The sequence below is a fragment of the Ruditapes philippinarum genome, unplaced genomic scaffold (genome assembly GCF_026571515.1).
Source record: "Ruditapes philippinarum isolate M1 unplaced genomic scaffold, ASM2657151v2 ctg1047_1_1_1_1, whole genome shotgun sequence".
NCBI classification, from domain to species: domain Eukaryota; kingdom Metazoa; phylum Mollusca; class Bivalvia; order Venerida; family Veneridae; genus Ruditapes; species Ruditapes philippinarum.
Window position 1 is genome coordinate 50,463 of NW_026859122.1, and position 23,936 is coordinate 74,398.

A 23,936-nucleotide genomic window follows, 5' to 3' on the forward strand; every position below is an offset into this window, starting at 1 on the left:
TTTAGTCATCATTTATTGAGGGATTGTAACACAAATGGTCATTATCAAGACTATGGCTGTGATACATATAATTTAGGTCAATATATACAAGGTTAAGGTCACTAAAGATGATGAAATATCCAGATTTTGTAAATAGAATTTAATCAAAGGGCAACAACAAAGTTATTACTTTGTTCATAAATGACTTTCACAATTACTCCCCTTGATCTACTTTCACTTTCAATTCTAAAAATAGAATTTAATCAAAGGGCATAAAATAATCCTCTTTCTTGGACTTGAGTATGTTCTAAAGAATGTAACATTTATTTACACATGTTTCATTCATTGGTCAAGATTCTTAACTGTGATAACTATGGTGTTCTGTAGACTTGGTATTTGTTCATAAAGATCATACAGTAATTACCTTATCAAATGTAAATACTTTCTCATAGAAATTTAATTATATTTTAATTTTCAAGTAAATATCAGTTCAGCTCATTCAAAGATTAAGAATTGTAATGAAATGTATTTCCCTAGAATAAAATCTTAAATCAGAATTTTTTAGTTATTAAATTACAATTACATGTACTTTTTATCTTCCCTACTGATTTGTTTTAAGGTTCATTTAACAACACAGTGCGGCTGTGCCAAGGATAAAAACTTGCTTGCTAGATAACACTTATCCATAATGCCCCCATCTCCATCTAAAGCTTTCGTAAACGGGCGTATTTTGTGACTATGGCACCCTTGTTAAATTTGTCTTTTGACGTCTTATCTGTGATATGCAGGCTTCATAGCCTCAGATCCCCTTTCAAAATTCCATTTTATTTAGTTCCGCCCATTGTTCTCTCGTTTAGGGCAAAAGCATTCTTTTACTTGGGGACCATACGCCGCTTTTCATGGAATGGCACTACTGTGTCACATTGAAGGTTCCATGATAACCGCCGTATGAACACATCTGCAGATGTTTCTAAATTCAAAATTTCACCATTTTCGTGTTAAATGTTGAATTCTGCTTACCCAGCCACAAATACAGTACGTTTTAGGTACAATAGAAGTACCTATAAAGCCCCACAATGTAGTATCAATACGGTATCATTTAAGTACCTGCTTCTAGTGTACTTTATTTATAAGCCGTTGCTAGGGGGCGTGGACGGTAACTTGCACTTTCCAGTACCGTCCATGAACAGGCTAAATCAAACCGAGCCTGCAACATTTTCAATTTTGTTGTGTTGGACTTTCTTTAGGGATTCTGTTTTTTCTCTATTAGATTGTATGAACTTGTACCCATGGATTGGATTTAAGGTTGATTGGATCAAGGTCAAGGTCACAGGGACTGGAAAAATGATTTCATAGTTTTGCAGTTTTTCAGTTATATCAAAACCACATTCAGAAATATCTCTTGGTGTTTTAGATATTTTAGCTTTATGAAGTTTTGTTTAGCAGCCAATAAGGTCAGACTTCAGGCAGGCCTGGTCTGGATCCTACTGAACAATTGTTAAAAGGGTTTACACATGAACATACAGATCAATAAGATCAATGTAACCAATCTAATTTTAGAAAAAAGGAAAAGTTTATTTCATGTTCAAAATTCAAATTAAGATTTCATGAACCAGTTGCTTGACTGTTCTTTGCTATTTCAGACAAATAAATCAAACAAGCATTCAAAACAAGAACATATTTCTTACTGTTTTTATTGCTAAATTTAAATAAAGCACACCAGTACAGCTGCCGACTTATTTCCTCTTGTATCCTATATTTCCCATGGGCAAGATTTGTTTGATTTATATAAACAAAGCAGCTGCAGAAGTTTTTAGAACAAAAAATGGCCAGTAATTGAAACTGGAAGACAACAGTGACCTTAGAGAATAAACCACATGGAACTTACAAAAAAGTCCACAAAGTGGAGAGTGAATTGTTTCCATTTGTTATAATTAGATAGAAGAACTTTTAATTGGTAAAGATAGATTTTAAGAAAAGCCAGGTTTGTAAAAGAGACTGTCTCTACAGGAAGGCCAAACGAAAGGGGAGCAGTGGCTTAGTGGTAACAAGGTGTCTGTCTTTCAAACCCTTGGATCATTGGTTTAAATATCCTTATATTGTACCCATAATATAGGTCTGCAGTATCCATATAGGTTTAAAGAGTTTAGAGGGTAAGAAAATCTACTTAAACTCTAGTTTTTAAGTTTCTGTAAATTAAAGCAACATGGCTCCACATTTATGATGATTTTCATGAAATTTTTTAAAATGTATTAAAAAGAAAAATATTGTCAAGTAAACAAAGAAAGTAATTTACACATTGCAAACAGCACTTAAGATCTACAAAAATCATCAAAAATAGGACTGAATATGCAATAGTGTTCTTTACTGTTAGTAAAACGGTATATATATGGTGATAGATTCCAGGCAATATCAGTCATTATGTGTAAATGTTTATTATTTCTTAAAAATAAATTGTGATTATTTATACTTTTCTTAAAATCTTAGTATATTTTTCTCAAAGTTAATTTTCTTGACATAATTATTCTGGCTCATTTGGAGGCATGCAACTTTAAGGATTAAACATACCGGTACACAGTTTCCTTACTATAAAGTATATAAATATTAAAATACAAAAATAACAATAAACTCCATTTTTAGGTAGCGCTTTGAATGATTAATGTGTGCTTTGAACATTCATTTAACACCACCTTTTCTTGTTGATCTTGTCCATCATTTTTTATAAGTAAATGAACATATATTTTTCTTTAACAGGACAGTGAAAACATTCATCAATAAATTATTGCCAGTTATCTCCTTTGATTTGCAGAAATTATTAAATTCAACCATAGTTTATATTCATAAGACATGTTATCTACAAATTGGTTATTCTTTATTTGAGCAACAGGTTTATCATAGAGCAGGTGCAAACATAGACTGGTTTGATTAAAATGTCTGTGTGATTTTACCAGGAACATTTCATGTTGAAAAAATGCTGAGATTGTATTTTTAAATATATGTTTTTGTCCTGTAAAGGGAGATTATACAGTTGTATGGTGGAAGGCATGTATTTTGCTATAGAAATTACTATAGACAATGATCATTTTGGACTCGGAGTCATGTTAACATTGTTGCCTGGTATCTTTTTACTTTTACTGTTAAGTCAGGAATCATTCTATGTCAACATTTACATATATATCCATACTGTTCTAAATATAGTAGTCTTTCCTACTTCTCTTACAAGTTCAATTAATTACTGCTTATAGTAATAACGAGGCTAGTCATCGTGAAATCCCTTTAACACTTAATGGCTGTAGTAAAACTAGCGTAAGTGATTTTTTACTGTCAAGGCTTAATTTACCGACTATGTGCTCTCATCAGGTTCTCCGCTACTTCTTTAGAGAAAATCGATAGAAGAGATATCGCAATGAATAAATCATTTGCTCGATGTTTGTTAACTTCCATCAAATATAAAGAAAATCTCACCAAATTAGACAAAAAAAGCAGTTCTTGAGGAAAACAATTTTGACTTCGCTCGGTTTTAATCTGTCTGGCATCTTAAGATTTGGTTCAGATAAACAGAATATTTTTTATAACCACTGAAAATAATCATATAATATAGTTTATTGCCTCTTAAATTGCCTCGCAATATTTCCAGAACCTCAAGATTGATTTTTTTCTTAGGTTTATTGTTTGCTTAATAAAACCTAATATAGAAAGTATACAAAATCTTTTTGAGATTAAGCATAGCTAAGACTAGTCTATGACCTTGGAAAAGACTTCAATCTAGGAAAAGACCTACCATGAAATTACTTTAGATTTTTCTTTGCCAAGCTGTCATTAGCGGCTAATTTCATTTTTCTAAAACAATACCAGCAAATTGGAAATCTGTCTATTGAAGAACAGGATGGAGGAATCTTACAACATGATACATTTCTTTGACATAATTTTATTACTTTTGTTTCTTTTATTTTACTAAGCATTTTTCAATGACCTTTACAAAGGTCATTAGACTGTTAAGTAAATTCTGCTGGATAAGCAGTTTACCATATTTAACAAAAGCTCTTCAGTATCAGAGAGGTGGTACATAATGAATGGTGTACTGTAGAAAGTTGGTCCATAGGGAGTAATAAAATTTAAGGTACTTGAAGAATACCTGAGGTGTGACTTTACTATAAAAGATGTATGATCTATTGAGAAGATGGTGATATGACGTTATTATGAGAAGAAGATTAGTACAGCACGCTGCTATGACTTAAACTGTACATGCTGATAATATTTACACGCAGCTTCCACACTTTCGGTTTGTTTTATAAGCTGTTTTTATTTTCTAAGTTGAAAAAAAAAGAAAGAAAAAAACGCAACAAATTTATGAAAATAAGTCAGTACTTGAAACTTAAAGCACATGTATTTATATGATTGATAAAATAAAATCTTTGCACATAAAAAAATAATAGTAAAAATGGAAACTTGAAAGGTCAACATGGTGAAATTAAAAATATTGCAGGATTGATGTGTCACATAGCCTGTTCATGGACTGTGCTGGCTTAAGCTGATTCAACTTTTTAATATGAAAATGTTTCTTTTTGAAAATCAAAGAATCACATGGAAGACACAATGTCAAATATTATGTATGTAGAATTAATCTAGAGTCTATGAATTTGATTAGATATGATAATGTGTATATTCTAACTGCAATACAGGCATTATAAACTGTACAGACTTATTAAGAAAGTTTTGCATCTTCGTCTCCATGGTACCCAGAGTATTTTTTTCATAAATGAGCACTTAGCAATAATTCTGCAATAAAACTATATTATGTGATTCATATATGAGAATTTATGAGAGAATTAAAACTTGTTTGTCTCTTATTATGGGGCGTCCGTGGCCGAGTGGTTAAGGTCGTTGACTTCAAACCACTTGCCCCTCACCGCTGTGGGTTCGAATCCTGACAGGGACTTTGGATTCTTTCATGTGAGGAAGCTATCCAGCTAGCTTACGGAACGTCGGTGGTTCTACTCAGGTGCCCGTTCGTGCCTGAAATAATGCACGGAAGGGCACCTGAGGTCTTCCTCCACCAGTAAAGCTGGAACGTCGCGATATGACCTATACTGTGTCGATGTGACGTAAAACCCAAAAACAAAAAAAAAAAAAAAAAAAGTCTCTTATTATGGTAGTTTTGTAGATGTATATAGATTGTTACTGCCGTTATGTGTATCTATACCATTTTATGATAGAAAGTATTCAGAAATTTTATGACGTCTGACAGGCTGAATAATGGGAATATGCTGCTTGATTTCTTTTCTAGACAAAATTGTAAGCATACAGGTCTTGCTTGACACTTTAGTATTTATCACTATTTCTTCTGAAAAAACATGTTTTGCTAGATTCAATTGTTTTCCCCTCTGACAATAAATTGTTTCTGCCAATATTAACCTATATCTTGTAAACAGTCATGTATATACTATTGTATGAAGGCATTATTAAATCTACTCTCTATTTTAGAAACAGAATATCAAATAAAAGCTTGCCTGTATTGTGGGTTTGTTAAATGGCTTTTATTGGTTTCTAGTAATGTGGGTTTTGTGAGTTTCCATATAAAGCTGGTTCCCTGTAATGTGGGATTCCATACTATTTTTGTTCCCTGTAATGACTATGTGGGATTCCATATTATTTTTGGTCCCTGAAATGTGGGTTTGCATATTATGGAGGTTCCCTGTAATTTTTGTGTAACAAACCAAAAGATCAGTTTGTTTTCTTTTTGATTTTTTTTTGTCTTTTTCATATTTTTTTGTAACTGTATAACACAATAATGTTCTAGTAAATTATATACCGTATTAGGATTCGAATCTGTGCTTTTTTTTTTACCTTTTAATTGAAATACTGAGAAAATTATGTGATTCCTTTATTCTAGATTGTCAATGGTTGTGTAAATCAAGGCAACAGATGGTATAATCTGTACTGAAAAGAAAATTAACTTGATGGTAATAAATATGATGTATTATTTTTGACAATTTCAGACATTATCTGTTGGACATGCATTAAATGATGACCAGTGGCATACAGTATATGTAAAGAGGAGAGGACAAAACATTGAGTTCAAGATTGATAACAGTCGTCCTGTCAAAGGTAATATCATTTATATCCTTGAATCTTTACATTTACTTAGACTCACCTTGATACATAATTAATTGCTTCATGAGGTTATTTTGAAGTGGACAATCTTGTCAAATGTATTTTAATGATATATTTACATGACTTTCTATATTTACATGATGTTCTATATTTACATGATGTTCTATATTTACATGATGTTCTATATTTACATGACTTTCTATATTTACATGATGTTCTATATTTACATGACTGTCTATATTTACATGATGTTCTATATTTACATGATGATATATATTTACATGACTTTCTATATTTACATGACTTTCTATATTTACATGATGTTCTATATTTACGTGATGTTCTATATTTACATGATGTTATATATTTACATGACTTTCTATATTTACATGATGTTCTATATTTACATGACTGTCTATATTTACATGATGTTCTATATTTACATGATGTTATATATTTACATGACTTTCTATATTTACATGATGTTCTATATTTACATGACTGTCTATATTTACATGATGTTCTATCTTTACATGATATTCTATATTTACATGACTGTCTATATTAACATGATGTTTTATATTTACAGATGTTTATCCTTATACTGCAACAACTGTACGAGTTAAGCAGATTGTTCTTGGATCTATGGGACCTTTATTATCGGGTATGCTTTAGTTTTATGTTATGCAAATCAATATTAAGAATGACATGTATATTCTGATGGTATTCATTTAAACTTAAACATATAACATCATAGAAAACAGAAAATATTCACATATAACCTTATACATGTCTTGGGATCATAATTGTTGGTCTCTATCCAAGCCCGATAAAACTCAGACATAAAATTTTACTGCCCTTTGTAAATACAGAAAATTTTTGTTGCAACATGACTGATGTTTGATCCTTTTTTTACCCCATTTATGTAACTCCCTTTTCATGTCCATCGCATCCTGAGTGCTTTCAGCACTTTGATTTACTTTGCCTTAGTTACACTACCTATCACTGAAAAAAGTGGGGGCGCTGTTGGCAGTCCAGACTTGTTTTGTAAATGCAAAAAAATTCAGTTAAGAACTTTTGACAGTTTACATGGCTGTGTGTAAAATGTTGTTTGCTACTTAACCCTCTCCTGTCAGCAAGGCTTTTTTACTTAACAATCAATTATACTTGGCTAGGTAACTTGTCAAAGTTAACTAAATATACTATAAAGTTTAATATATTTTCATTATTTTTATATCTTTAGATTTTACTGTACAATCGAGAACTTCACCACTACATTCGGGAGTGATCAACGGAGCGCAGAATGATGCTCCTATACGACAGCACCAGTGGTTTGTGGGGGCCATGCAGCAGTTTGTTTATAATGGCAATCATTTCTTTGACATGGCTAGGGAGAAGGATGCTGAATATATAGAGAATATAGACTTTACTGCCAGGTATACCAACTTTAAAATCTTATAAATGAAAGTGTTTGGTGAAGAAACATTAAAATGTTAAGTAAGGAAACATTAAAATCATATAAAGTCACTGCTAGAAAAACATACATTGAAATAAAGTCATATGTGTTTCTCTGATGCAAATAAAAGAAAACATTATATGATTATGTCCTTAACTTGTTAAACAAATATTACTATTACTGTATTATTAAGGACTTTGAAAGCTTAGCTGTCAATGCAAGGGAAACAATTATTCAAGATACTGTTTGATAAATAAAAAAAACACCATTTAAGTGGTAGAAGGAACATTTGCAGATGAAAATCATGTTGTATTTGAGATAATATACTATATTTTTACAAATTATTTATATTTATTTTGTTGCTTGTTGTTGTTTTTTTCAATGAAATACAGTAATTTGTCACAATGAATGAAATAGCAGTCCAAGTAATGTAAAGAATATCTTACTTATAAAACCCTTTAGTTCTTACTCTGCTGTAAAGATTTATTATTAATTTCTAAGGTCCAAACCCGTTTAAAGCATCACTTTAGAAATTTACTAATGACTTATATAAGGATTATTCATGTGTACTACATGTATATTATATCTGGTTTGTTTTAAAGGTTTGATGATGGAAGCCTTGAGGTTCACAATGCTGTCACGTTTGAATCTCAAGAAGCCTACGTCACCTTGCCACATCAACTTCTCAAATCAAACAGTCTTCATTTCTCCTTCAACTTCAAGTTTAAAACCAAACAACAGGATGGACTCATCATGTTTTCTGGCCTAGGACCTGACTTTTTAGCTATAGAATTATATCAGGGCTTTTTGAATTATATTTATGATATGGGTGGAGGCACTAAACGTATTTTGGTGAATACACCTGAAGCATTAAATGACAACAAATGGCATGAGGTATCACTGTTCCGTCCAGTGATGGACCAGCAACAGATACGTGTTGACAATAACCCGGCAACTGTTGAAGATATGAAGGGATATTCTGCCCGCCATTTTGATTTAAAGGGACCATTATACATCGGAGGTTTGATAAAGTCTCGATTCTTCTCCCTCTCGGTGAAGATATTATCGCGGAATGGATTTCTTGGATGTATCGCATCTTTTGATGTAAATGGGGAAAATATTGATATCCTGGAAGCGGCTACATCCGTGGAGCAGACGTCATCTCATTCCGTCATCCGAGGATGTTCAGGTATGTTGGACAGATATTTTGTCACCTTAGTGCAGTAATGGGTTAACTCCTTTTTAATTATGTACGAAGTTAACCCATTACTGCACTGAGAAAATGATTTATTCTCCATTTTTAACAGTATTAATATCATTATTACTGTAAATGTTCTATGAAATATTTTGTTTCATTATCATTCTCATGTGAAAAATGCTGTCCTATTTTGCTAGCTTTTTTAGAAAATCAGTGGATCTACTTGGTGACTTAATTGTGCTTGACATAGTGGATAGAGGAGCAAGCTTCTGGGGCTTTACACCAGAAGTAAAGTGTACAAGTTTCCACACTACCTTCAGAAAAGCTTTTCAGTTTTAATGAGTATTCGATCCTAATTTTGCTAAATATCTTTAATTTGCTTGTCCATTTTTCAATCTTGACAAAATCATTCATCATTTTCTGGAAAATTTCAAAATATGTACTGAGTTAAGTGGATAGGGAACAATGAGGACAATGATCAAAATGTGCTGGCTGAGCATGGTCTGCACTGGTCACATGGGTATATTTCATTGTGGCTAGAAGGCTAAGGTTTAAGTTATTTATGGTCTCTTATTGTTGTTAATGAACTTGTTCCATGAGTATATTGAAATATTCCTATCATATGAATGTTTCTGTAGACAAGCTGAGTACAGTGTTCTGGCAGGAATAAAGGCAGGCAATAAATTATGTGTCAAAATTTGAAACTTGAGAAATCAGCCTGGTATTTATCCAGATAGATTAGACTGACTGATATGACAGCTTGTGACAACATCTTGCATACAAATAAGATATACATACTGCTGACTCATACAATTCTATACCTTATAAAATCAGACTTGTGAAGTTGAGCATATTGACAGAAATATAAATGGCCAAAAAAATATAAACTACAGGGTGTTTCATAATATGTGTTCTTATTGTATCAAACTGTATTTTCCACACAGTTGTGTAAAAACAGAAAACCTTGTAGCAGACATAATAACATTTATTTTTGTACATAGAACATGCATAAACAAGTCATGGCAATAAATTGAATAATGTATCAGTCAACTTACAAATGTAAGGACAGATATTATGAAACACCCTGTATAAATGATACTATGAGAGATAAATACTTGATTTGTTGTCTAACTTGATACCATTTTATGATAATAGCCTCTTAGAATATAACATTGTCAAGTTAATCAACCAACTATAAAGTCTGGTCAGACTACACATATCTATGGTGGCAAAGGATTTACCTTTCTTAGCTCCAGCAGGTCAAGAGTTAAGTCAACAAGATCAAATATTCAGTCAAACATAAGAATAATTTTCTCAATTTAATGAAGTATAGTACACTGTTCCACTAAATGAGACACCAAAGAATGTTCCTTCAGTCTTAATTCTTTATTTCTACACATATAAACTAAATTTTTATTATTAACACTCTTCCACAAATAAGATAATTTTTGATCAAGTTAAAAAACTTCACAATCAAAGTCATGTCAAAGTCATGTGTTACATATTAACTGTCTGATTACTTATAACAATAAAGAGAAACTTGCTTATGAATTAAATGCTTAAGAACCACGCTACCTTTTAGTCTGCTGCATGCCATACAATTAAATAGACTTCCAGCTTCCAGTTTTGGAAATATCCATTGTCAATTTTAAAGATAACATCATGAACATTTAGAATTAGGCCATGTAGGCTGGTCTGGATGTATATTTATGCCAAAGGTTAATCACATTTCATTCCTGCAGGGCAAAAGTTAATTAAATTCAAAGCATGGCTGGGCTGTTACTGGGTCTAGTTTAAACTGCAGCGGTTACATTATAAAATATAGACACCGCAGCAAACCATGTGAGAAACAACAATAACATATAAGCATCAAAAATATTTCCCACTTGTGTCCAGGTCATTTTGTCTTCATAACATGGGACATGACCTAAGTTTTCTTCTGGAATAGTGGTAGGAAAATCTGTGTCCTGGGTGTCAGGCAAACTTTCCTGAGTAAAATATGATGTTGAGTACCTCCGAAGTGAAAATTTCTTTTTAGTCATGGGGTTCTGTGGGGTTGCTGACATTGGACTTTTTATTTCATTGTGACTGGTGCCTTGGCTGGAAACCTTTGCATTTCTCTTGTACAGGTAATTAAATGATAGAAATTTAGCTATTTTCTCAATGTGACTTGGAACAGGTTTTTTCCCTTGATTGGTATGTATTTGCAGTGAAATGATTGTACAGAATAAGATAGCTGCACTGTATATAAGCATTATAAACACTTGTAACATGAGGTTAGCTACAGGCAATGAGCCTTTTGGCATGTTGTCTGTCAGTATTCCCATATACACAGTGAAAGCAAGGAACGTTGTAATTGAAAATGAAGCACGCTCCCCAGAATCTGGAGGAAGGAAAAACACCCAGAAATTCAAAACGCCAAGCAAGTGTATCGGAATTTTCATTGTCATTAAACCGTACATATTACGACGTTGTAGATTTATAGTGATGTCATATTCACCCCTTTCAGCAGACGTAATTATTTCAAGAATATTCCATTCATTGTTTGTTGGAATATTGTGTATTACTGACATAGATTTCCCTAGTCTTATTTCATCTACTGTATATCCTGTTGGAACAGTTGTTAGTTTGCATATTTGAAAGTCATCCGGATAGTGTTGAATGTCAACAGGACAAACAGATGTTAGCAAGTCTGTACTTGACAATGTCGCCTTTCCATCATATGAAACAGAAACTTTTGTTGCCGCTTTTCCTGGTTGACTCAATGTATTGAGAGATGTCTTCAAAAACAAGTCAGGGTGCCATACATCTGTTTTTGGTAGAATGATTTTTGTGATATTGCCATAATCTTCAGGTGTCCATTGTAGTCGCTCTTCCAACCATTGCATAGTAAATGTACCTAGAAGTGAGATTTCCCCGGAAACATCATCAAACGATCGAATCATTTCCAAACTGAAGTTCATATTCACTACAACTACTGCAAATTGTTCAAAAACTGGCCTTAGCCTGTTGTCATAGTTTTCCATTAGATCATGAACAAGTTCCATGGTTTGGTTGAGAGTTGACCTTTTACCTCTTGTCAAGGTCATGGACCAGCATACTAACAACACAGTTAAAAGTGAAGGCCTCTTTATTGTGTCATCCATTGTATCTGCTGAAATATCAAAAAATGTGTTGACATCTGCTACTTTATAGGAACAACTTGAAAGCTCAAAGTAAAAATACAATGCTGTACTCTTGATAACCATTTAAACTAATTTACAGTACATTATTTTTGCAGTAATGACTACATGAATTTAGTTTTTAAATAAAATGTTGTTTATACATGTTTGATCTTGACTGTCTAACTTTTACATTTATTATTCTTATTATTAACAAACATAATTTCCTCCTTGAAAATAAATGCAAAATAATATCTTAATTTAATGTTTACATTAAACATAAATTAAGACAATAAGACAAAAATCATTACATAAAAACTCACTTTGTTTAGTTTATGATATCTACAACAGTAAAGATTGATTCCTATAATTATATTGACTGCTGAGTTTGAATAAAGCAATTATACAAATATTGGTCAGATTAAGAGGCCCTGACATTGTAACCTTCGTAAAGGGATATACTATAGATATACAATGTATATGTATAAAGTACTATACATATATAAGCAGAATGAAAACTGTAAAATAAAATTTATTTAAACTTTGCATAATCTTAGAAATGATAACAGAAACATTTAGAAGTGGAAATAATGGGAGTTACTAAGCTTGTTTTAGGGTTATCTGCACTTGAAGTTGAAAATTTTGCTTATATGCCTTTTAATATACATTTGTATATTGAATGGTAGAAAATGATGATAAAAAAGGTGTTATGGGTTTAGCATTGATGAGTATTTCATAACAAAGGCAATACTGTTGAGCATTTTAGTATAGTAGCTTACTATAAGTTTTTTTACATCATTTGTTGAGAACAACAATGTCTTTATTGACTAAAAGTCAAAATTTCACGGTAAATGCAGTATATAATATTGATTTAATGCATAAGTTTGTTCGTTGATTGGCAAGTTACTATTGTGGCACACATAGAAATTTCAGTTTCATTTTTTTGGATATATTGGATTAGGCACAGTCCAACAAATTTGCAAAGTTATAATGTAAAATGAAAGTTTACTTCTTTGAAAATGTACAATTAGATTTTTTTTATGATTGAAAAAAAGGATATTTATACCCCCGCACAACAAAGTTGTAAGGGGGGTATACTGGAATCAGCTTGTCCGTCCGGCCGTCCGGCGTCCTGCCGTCCGTCGGTTTTTTCTTGTCCGCCCAATAACTTAAGATTCCTATGACCCACAGCCTTCATATTTGGCATGGTGGTTACAAATGATTAGTAGATGACGCCTATTGATTTTGAGGTCACCAGGTCAAAGGTCAAGGTCACAGGGGCCTTGACTTCAAAAACCTTGTCCGCCCAATAACTTAAGATTCCTATGACCCACAGCCTTCATATTTGGCATGGTGGTTACTCATGATTAGTAGATGACGCCTATTGATTTTGAGGTCACCAGGTCAAAGGTCAAGGTCACAGGGGCCTTGACTTCAAAAACCTTGTCCGCCCAATAACTTAAGATTCCTATGACCCACTGTCTTCATATTTGGCATGGTGGTTAGTCATGATTAGTAAATGACCCCTATTGATTTTGAGGTCGCCAGGTCAAAGGTCAAGGTCACAGGGGCCTTGACTTATAAAACCTTGTCCGCCCAATAACTGAAGATTCCTATGACGCACTGTCTTTATATTTTGCATGGTGGTTAGTCATGATTAGTAGAAGACCCCTATTGATTTTGAGGTCACCAGGTCTAAGGTCAAGGTCACAGGGGCCTTGACTTCAAAAACCTTGTCCGCCGAATAACTTAAGATTCATATGACCCACTGTCTTCATATTTGGCATGGTGGTTAGTCATGATTAGTAAATGACCCCTATTGATTTTGAGGTCGCCAGGTCAAAGGTCAAGGTCACAGGGGCCTTGACTTATAAAACCTTGTCCGCCCAATAACTGAAGATTCCTATGACGCACTGTCTTTATATTTTGCATGGTGGTTAGTCATGATTAGTAGAAGACCCCTATTGATTTTGAGGTCACCAGGTCTAAGGTCAAGGTCACAGGGGCCTTGACTTCAAAAACCTTGTCCGCCCAATAACTGAAGATTCCTATGACCCACTGTCTTCATATTTGGCATGGTTGTTAGTCATGATTAGTAAATGACCCCTATTGATTTTGAGGTCACTGGGTCAAAGGTCAAGGTCACAGGGACCTTGACAAAAAAAGCTTTTCTTCTTAATTGTTAAAGAATGTCCTGTCCGCAATGTATTGATTTTGACATTTTCACATTTGAAGCATGTAGAATACATAACTTACCAATGCACTGGCATGGTAACCTTAGATTTGGCAGGGAGGTTGTCCTCTAAATGGCCACTGTTGATTCTGACAAAGTGGTATGCGGGGGTATTCACGCCATGATAGTGGCAGTTCTAGTTTATACAAGACTGACAGAAATGATATGACTTTGATATGTTGTTGATAAGGAGGGGATTTATCCCCTCAAAATGTTGGAGGCTGATAAACTTTGTTTCGTAATATCAGTAGTGGTTTCATTATTTAGAATACTACTGTATAACCTCAATACATTAACAGTGGACCCATTAAATTCATATAAATAATTAAACATGTTTATACTGTGATCTGTTGACAACAACAATGACAATTATCAATCAGTAATGTCATCACATTGTTGACAGTAAATTTTTATGTTCCTTTTGTTTCAAGAGATGGGAGAAATTTAACTTCAGAATAAATCAGAATTATGATTGCATCTGGGAGTTATGGTGACAATGATGTCATTGATGAGATAAACATTAATGTGTCTGTAGAAATTCCTCTATTCCCCCATGTGATTATTTACACCTAGTGTAATGATATATATTTCAATATATTTATGTTTAAAGGGAGACATACTTTTATTTACTGGGAGAACTTTATACAAGCATAAATTCACAGAAAATATTATTTTATGACAGTTTGTGTAGTTTTGAAAAAAAGAATTAGTGGGCTTATCCTGCACAAAATAATTAAATGCAGGGCCCATTTCACTAGCAAAACAATTTGTTTAATAACATTGTGTATTGAACCTACTCTCAAATTATATGACAAACATTTGATTTAGTTCAGCATCATAGAGGACTATTTTTACAGCACAATGTCTTTGAGTCTGTGATGTTTTAACCTATTGATCATAAGTCTTCATTCATTCAAATATATAATTTTGCCAAATAAATTACCATTTATTAGACCTCTCCAAAACACAATTGCTTCTTGTACATATATCACATATTGCCTTTCCCTTTTTTCATGAGCACTCTCAAATTAAACCATTCAGACAAAGGGTATTGAAGACTGACCATCATGAAGTAAATTCTGTGTCATGTAGTTTTAGCACTTGGGTTGCTAGTGGCAACTGATACTTCCCATGTGACCAGTATGGACCAATAGCAGCTTCACATTTGCAATTCAGTCAGTATTTATTTTGAAATTTTCTCTAAAAAATATGAATGGCTTTGTCCAAACTGAATAATGGGCAAGTCCATTTAAGATATTTAGCAAGGAAAAGGTTATATACTGTATGATTATAAAATGAAATATACAAACAAAAGCTGACATAACAGTTAAGATATTTTTGTTTAGATTTAGGTACAGAGTTGAGTTGCCAGGCAACATCATGCTATAATGGAGGAAGATGTGAATCTCAATATAACTCGTTCCAGTGTAACTGTGACATGACATCTTTTACAGGACCACACTGTGCTGATGGTATGTTATTCTCAATTCATATCTTACATGATTAACTAAACTAAATCAGAAATGCCCAAATCAATCACATGCATTTATGATGGCTGATTTGGTACGCTTTTGTGCTTCTGGTTGGCGCTAGCAAACAGCGCATTCATCTTGCGTCATGTCCCTAGCAACAAAGGGCCAAATGGCATGTTTACGTCTTGTTGTCCTGTCTCTAGCGCAAAACACCAAAAGCCACGTTGTGGTGCGGCACGTTGTCGTGTGGCGTATTGTCGTGCGGTACGATGTCGGCCTGTCGCTTTGCTTATAAGCCAATCCTTCAATTTGAACCGATCGACAATGTAACATCGTGACAACACGCCTCACGACAACGCACCGTTTTGCCTGCCGTGCTTGAGTCAGGAGGACAAGACGACAGCGCACAACTTGCCGTTTGGTGCTTTGTCGAGTTGTTGCTAGCGCCATTGCAACACACAAAAGCATACCAAATCAGCCAAAAGGTAATATTTCTTGTACTAGTTTCTACCAACATCTCAATTGCTTGGAGAAAACATAATGTTATGTTTCCTACATAGTCTAAACAGATTCAAAGACTGTTCAATTTTAGCCTTTATTTAATAAATCTAAAAATCATTTCAAGTGTTAAAAAATGCATCAACAAACAGTGGCAATTTCTAGCACATGTATTCAAGAAAGTCAAACAAACATGGGTTTACATTTGATGTACTTTTGCTTTTATGTTAACAGAGAGTGTCACTTACCAATTTGGTCTTGGTAAGGGACTGGTTGTGTTCGAGTACCCGGAGGATGCCCGCCCGAGCACCAAGACGGACTACCTGGCACTGGGTATCACTACCATACAAACAAGTCAGGCAAAGATCCTGAGGATAGACAGTGCTGATACTGATGATAATATTGAAGTGGAATTGGTACGTACATCTCATTTTACTTGACAAGAGAGAAATTAGCTGTAGTGAATGTCTTAACCCATTACTTCATATACACGCCTTTTAACGCCTTTTTCACCCCCCCCTTTTTGTTGTCTCAAATGGTGAAAAAATGCCTTGTTTAGGCCCCCAACACTTGTTTTTGTTTGAGAAATGTTGTTAAAAAAAGTGAGCACTTTTTCGGCGCGGCCCCCCAACCAAAAGATACATCAGGGGGTTGCCAGATGTTTGGGGGGTTTGAAGGGGGGCGGAGTCCCCCTCATCGCCAAGAAAATTTTGGACTTGTGAGAGGCTATAAATGACCTCAGATTGATCATAAGGTAACGTGTAACCAACGCTGATAAGCATTTGACTCTATCTCAATCCATTGAGAAGTTGCAGCACTTTGAAATCAATTATGATGGAAAAAATCAACGCAAAATAGTGATTTTTGGCAATTTTGAGATGTCCCCTCGTTGCCATGGTAACAGAAAATTTAAGCCTGAGCATGTTGTTGCAAGGGCAATGGTCCAGTCAACATTTGTGCCAAGTTTGATTAGTGTTGAAGCAGTTTTTATAGTATTATAGCAATTTGAACTTGTAACGGGAGACTTTTCAATGAAAACAGCCATTTTTCACAAAATGATCATAAAGTAATGGGTTAATATACAGGTCATTGTGAACTATACAAGAAAGTAAAAAATGTATACATGTCATAATTGATAGTGCTGAATGACATTCATATTAATTTGTGTTACTTTCATTGAGGAAATAGTTGTTTTCAATTGTTATCCAGCAAAGGTTAAGCAATTGCTTCTACGATACAAATGTAACAGAGCACTCATTTGTCCATCTGGTATTAACCCATTGCTTCATGAGCATTTTGTGAAAAATGGCTGTTTTCATTGAAAAGTCTCCCGTTACAAGTTCAAATTGCTATAATACTATAAAAACTGCTTCAACACTAATCAAACTTGGCACAAATGTTGACTGGACCATTGTTCTTGCAACAACATGCTCAGGCTTAAATTTTCTGTTACCATGGCAACGAGGGGACATCTCAAAATTGCCAAAAATCACTATTTTGCGTTGATTTTTTCCATCAAAATTGATTTCAAAGTGCTGCAACTTCTCAATGGATTGAGATAGAGTCAAATGCTTTTCAGCGTTGGTTACACGTTACCTTATGATCAATCTGGGGTCATTTACAGCCTCTCACAAGTCCAAAATTTTCTTGGCGATGAGGGGGACTCCGCCCCCCTTCAAACCCCCCAAAACAGAAGGGGGCAAATCCCCCTTCTGGCAACCCCCTGATGTATCTTTTGGTTGGGGGGCCGCGCCGAAAAAAAGGTCACTTTTTTTAACAACATTTCTCAAACTAAAACAAGTGTTTGGGGCCTAAATAAGGCATTTTTTCATCATTTGAGACAACAAAAAAGGGGGGGGGTGAAAAAGGCGTTAAAAGGCGTGTATATGAAGTAATGGGTTAAAGTGATGGTGTAAATTTTATTTTGCATGCTTTAAGATATATTATGTAAAAATAATCATGAAGATTCACTTTCTCATTTACAATAAAAGATATGCTTGGTGTTCTTTGAGAAATACAAATTTATTATAATTTGAATATTTGAAGTCATGGCTTATAAATTTGATGCAAGAATAAGTCATCATTCAAATGATTGTGTAACAAAGGAGAATATTATTGGACTATTTGTCTCAAACATAGAAACAAACGTAATGTCATTTTAAAAACATTATGTAATTATTTCTTTATACCTTTTGTATATAAATCACACAATGTATAAAAATGAGTATATTTTTTGTTAAAAGTTAAAGGACAAATCTTAAAGGTACATGTACTCCGCACTAAAGGTTTTTTGACATGATAGTTTTATAGTTTTGTGTTCCATTTATTGTAGGTTTGAACCAATATGTTTGCGTAAATTTTTAGCTCATTCACTCAGTCTGTTTTTCTAGAATGCTTAATGACCTAAAATTAAAACGTTTAAATGCTTTTAATGTAAATCAGACAAAGAATTGCACAAAAGTTTTTTAATTTAATTCTGGATATACACATACATGTTATAATTACCATTTGTGAATCTTTTTGTTATAAGTACCCCACTTGAGTTATAAAGAAGAATTTTATGTTTTGTTGTTGTTTTTTAAGCGTTTGGACCTCAGTTAAGTTCCTTTAAATACTGAAAGGGAGAAATTATGCTTATCAAAGGAGACATAGAAGTTTTTCATTTGATATGATATACAAAATATATTCATACAGACTTACTTATAAGAGGCCATTTACTACTTATGGAAAGTAGAATATATTTGTTTTGGTTCTGAAAATGTCTGACTAAATCAAACGGCCATAATAATGCTAATAATAGTGTAATAAATATCCATTTGCAATAGAAGAATAAATTTCACATAGGGAATAATATATATCTAAACAGTCTGCCAACAAATTGATCAAAATGGCCGCCTTGTAGAGAATCTTGGGATCTTTTGATCTTTGTGATGAATTATGGGAAAATTAGGCTAGATATTGAGGAAACTGCAGAATAAGTCATTGCTCATATTACCCTTGCCTGTCTCCATCTTAAGATAAAAGATATCATGGTTAAATCTGGTATCTACAAAAATCAAAATATTATTCCAAAGATGGCTCAGCTTTGAGCATATGACGTCTACTAAGTCAAGAATCCTTATGTTGATTCATAGAGGTGTTATTCATACATCTGATATTTGACTTCTGGTGCTCCACTTTTTGATGAAAAAAGGAGAAGCTATTGTACAGACTTTAATTGGCATTGTTGTTCGTTTTAGGGTTGGTTACTCTTTTTGTAAAGGTCCATTTCGAATGCATTTCAAAAGGACAGGTAACCTTCATTGTGGCAAGCTGCTTTTATTCCAAAGCAAGAGAAGATTTTTAGTGTGCAGAACCAAATCTCAAATCTGATTTATTGCTGCGCAGTAAAAAATAGCTTGTAAAGGTAAAACAATAAGAGGTTACAAATTCCTTTGGATATATTTTGTAGGTAAATGGCAATATATTTATGGTGTACAATATGGGTCAAGCAAGTATCCCCGTGGTAACATTGCAGCAGAAGGTGAATGACGGGAAGTATCATGTGATTCGTTTCCACCGGTCAGGAACTGACGCCGTCTTGGAAGTTGATTGGGAAAGACAGGACAAAAACCCAGTTGGTTTGTATATTTTTAGTTTATCACTGCTCATTATTTTAACAGCTCACAAAAAGATTTTAAAATGCAGTAATTGGTAGAAAAATACAACACTTTAGAGCACTGTAGAAAACACTCCATTCTATATCTTTATGTCTGCTCACTGCATATTGTCCAGACCATGAATTACCATAGTATAGTTGGACATTATGATATTATGAAATTGATATTATGTATATATCGAAAATGGTATCATGTTTGAATTGATAATGAAATAGTTTACAATGAAATTATTAATATGCAACATGGGTTAGGGCAAAATAATTTTGCTTTGTCAACAATCATTTCATGTTTTTCATTGAACAAGTTCTATGTGACTCAGTGCCTATATGTTGATGCAATATCCCTGTGAAGATTGATCCGATCATTAGTAAAAAACTATATTACTTCAAACGTTTCACATTAAATGCTATACTGGCTTATCATAAAGATTTTGACAGAGTAAGATACATCAGTGTTGTTATGAAACATTGAATTATTGTGTATAGGAGAATTATTGCATATTGTATAATGATCATTAGTGAAGAATTTAATCAGAATTTCATGCCTTTCATCTTGTTTTCATTTGAAAAAAGGGGGAAAAAGATGTATAAGTCTGCAGATATTTTTCCCAATACCATTAATGTTATTCAAGGTGGTGAACTTTTTGCATTATTCATTCTAAATTTAACACTTGGTGGAGAACGGTTTTAGTTATAATCTGCAAATATAATTATGAAATGATGTATTCAATGTTTTCTAATAATTTCTCTTTGATCTTTTCTGCTACCATATACTGAGGAAATGTCAATTAGATAATATATAAAAAAGCACACTGTATATTGAATATAAATTGCAGACAGATTAATAGATTTAGCTACAATAAATTAAGTCGCTAATTTACCAGATAGTCATTTTTGTACCAGATAGTCATTTTTGCTGTCTGTTGAAATTAGCATAATTTGAGCCGAGCCATGACAAAAACAACATTAGTGCTATGGATCCATGGTGGTCGCAAACACACTATGTTGGTATTGTCATGGCGTGGCTCATTTGTACTTATATATTCTTTTGTCAAGAGGTATCTGTAGATTAATAATGTTTCAGATTATTTATAACATAGTTTTATATAACATATTGTAACAGACTTTTATTGTATTAGACTTAGCAGGAAATTGTACGATGATTTTAGATTGTTCATTAGTTAATATATAAATTGTTAATGTAATTGACTATATTCATATGCCAACTCTTGCTTTATAAGGACATGAATTGGTGAGAGAGCTTACATTAAAACTCACCACATGATAGAATTAATCTTTTAATTTTTTTCTATATATTTTTTTTGCAATTCATAATTTACATAATAGAAGAATTAAAGTAAAGGTTAGAAAGAAATTAGTGCTGTAACAAGAATTTTCTGAAATCAACAAACATAATGAAATGAGAGATTAATTTTGTTTAAAGAATCTTCATGCACAAGTGTCCATGATCATTATTTATATATTTTAGGAAGTTTTTAGAGAAAATTTATTGTTGAATCTAATAATATGTTACTAAATATAGAGTTATAGGAAATTGTCCATATATGCAAGACTTAGTGTTTATGTTTGATTTGATAGTGGCTGCTTGTCGATTTATATATTATTTTTGATGAAATTTTATCTAGTTTGTTTTAAAACTTTTAAGTACATGTATATGATTGAAAGGTCTGATATCTTTGTAATTTGAAGTTCACTTTACATGTTTTATTTGAGTTTATTTCTAACTTTTTTAACATCTCCTTATATAAAGAATATTTTCTGGCGGAGCTAAAATTTTATTTAAGCTTATTTTTTCTATATTTCATGAAATGATAGTTATGATTTGACAGGCATAATTATGTATTAGCCATAATATTGTTTATCAGGATAATACAGTTACTTACTATTTTTGAGAGACTTAAAACTGTTTTGCAATAAAATGCTTATGCTATTTTTCTAGATGTCTTTTAAAAGTTTGTCATGAATCTAGTACATTTGACTTGCAGTTTTATGATTAGAATTTTTGAGATGTGAGATTAAATATTTCCAAGGCTCAGATGATTTAAAGTTATAAATGCTTCACAGACATTTTATTGACAACATTAACATGAAACAAAGTGAACAAATTAAGAAGACACCTGGTGATTACAAAATAGTTTTAAATCTTTTATAAATAGAAATGTTATACCTACAAGTGGTTTCATTACCAAACATAAAATAACACTAGATCCATGCTGGCTTTATTTCCTGATCATTACATGATTACTATAGTGATGTAAACAATTGCATTGTAGTTGGTTAAAACTTTCTAAATTGTTACATAATTGGCAAGGTGAAATTAGAATACTTTACATATTGTGTTATTTCAGAATTATTCTTTTTTGGTCAAAACACTGATTGTGCATTTAGCAATTACGACAACTGTATTTTTTTAACTTTGTATGTAAATGAAGGTAATTAGTAATTTTATATAGCTGTATATTTGATTGTTTTTTGTGTTTTAAGGTCTTAACAATTACAATTGTCATCTCTTATTACCATTGCAACACATAATGCCTTATACCAGTATAATTTTCTAAAAACAAGTACTAAAGCTTTCATTTTAAAATGCTATCTTTTTCAAGTTTTTGTTTATCTTTATTGTTAGAACAGGAAAGTCAAGGTCAATTATAATTCTTTTCAGACTGAAATGACCATTTTATACTTAAATTGTGTGTTTGTGTGTCCAAATGTATATTTACCACTGAGCTTTTTAGCATTTAAGCATAAGTGACAAGAAAGCTTGAAGAGTACAAATTGTTAGTCTTGTCACAACAATTTTTGTACACTATTTTGAAAATGAACATTTCTTTAAGTGATAACACTAACAGGTGGATATTCAAAATCATTTCTCTTGTCTTTAAACTGTTTATTGATATTTGTAAAAGCAAACTCATTAAAGAAGATGTGGAGCATATGGACTGTTATTTGGATTTTTAGCTCGACTTTTCTATGAAAAGGGGAGCTATCCTACTCGCCCCGGCGTCGGCGTCGGCGTTGGCGTCACACCTTGGTTAAGTTTTTCGTACCACCCCACTTTATTTCAGAAGTATTACAAGTATGGCTTTGAAACTTACCATACTTGTTCACCATCATAACCTCCATCTACAGACAAGAGTACATAACTCTGTCAAGGTTTTTGACAGAATTATGGCCCTTTTTTGACTTAGAAAGTGTATTGAGCTTGGTTAAGTTTTTTGTACCACCTCACTTTATTTCAAAACCATTGGAGGTATTGCTTTGAAACTGACCATACTTGTTTACCATCACGACCTTCATCAACAGACAAGAGGACATAACTCTGTCAAGGTTTTTGACAGAATTATGCCCCTTTTTGACTTAGAAAATACATTGAATATGGGTAAAATCCACTTATTGCCTTAACCCTTTGAGATATTGCTTTGAAACTTTTAATGCTATTTCACATCATTACCCCCATCTGTACGCAAGAGAAGGTAACTCTGTCAAGGATTTGTTTTAAAAATTAAGGCCTTTTATCGACTTACAATCTTGGTTAAGTTTTTAGTACCAGTCCACTTTTTGACTGAACTGTTTGAGATATTAATTTCACTAAATATCTTAATGCTCATGGCCATTGTTCACTTTAAAAATACAGAGATTCTTGTATTGCCTTTTACTGCAAAAACTTTTTTTATTGGCAAGCAATAAAAAAGTCGAGCGCGCTGTCTTACGGACAGCTCTTGTTCCAGCTTGCATTGGTGTTTATTTTGACCTGTTTATAACACTGGACTGTGACAAAACAACTGTTTTTGACAAGATCTGACCAATTGGATGAATGATGGTGGAAGAGCATTGTAAAACACAATACTAACTGAATGTCCTAATTAGGAGCATTATCATATTACAAATTGACATTGTGTTTCTTTGAAAAATAATTTCATAATTATCACTGATTGTCTTATGTTTTTATAAATTTTAAGAATTCCTAAATTTTTCATGTTTTGTTTGCGTTTTTTGAAGAACCTTTGTAAGCAATATCTGTAATGTAAAGATTTTTCTCTGAATTGCTACATTCTTGTTATGGGTTGATTTTTTTATGATTGCCCACAAGTCCTTTTGTAGAGGACAGACAATTAAGTTTCTTAAACAACTGTTTGAGATACAGAC

The 23,936-nt window shown here is 32.8% G+C and overlaps 2 protein-coding genes across 4 annotated transcripts in view; one reads left to right on the forward strand and one right to left on the reverse strand.

The window, feature by feature from the left end:
* LOC132755317 (neurexin-3a-like) overlaps window positions 1–23,936 on the forward strand; it is a 59,957-nt gene that overhangs the window by 25,099 nt on the left and 10,922 nt on the right. For all 3 annotated transcript variants that reach the window (XM_060746171.1, XM_060746173.1, XM_060746172.1), the window contains 7 exons: window positions 5,979–6,087; window positions 6,683–6,757; window positions 7,337–7,529; window positions 8,152–8,738; window positions 15,488–15,613; window positions 16,346–16,527; window positions 19,563–19,731. In XM_060746171.1, coding sequence (XP_060602154.1) covers window positions 5,979–6,087; window positions 6,683–6,757; window positions 7,337–7,529; window positions 8,152–8,738; window positions 15,488–15,613; window positions 16,346–16,527; window positions 19,563–19,731 — 1,441 coding nt within the window. The remainder of the gene's footprint in view (window positions 1–5,978; window positions 6,088–6,682; window positions 6,758–7,336; window positions 7,530–8,151; window positions 8,739–15,487; window positions 15,614–16,345; window positions 16,528–19,562; window positions 19,732–23,936) is intronic.
* Window positions 10,032–11,897, reverse strand: LOC132755318 (neuronal acetylcholine receptor subunit alpha-9-II-like). The gene has a single exon (XM_060746174.1). It carries the CDS (start codon window positions 11,891–11,893, stop codon window positions 10,541–10,543), a length of 1,353 nt encoding a protein of 450 aa, XP_060602157.1. The 5' UTR covers window positions 11,894–11,897; the 3' UTR covers window positions 10,032–10,540.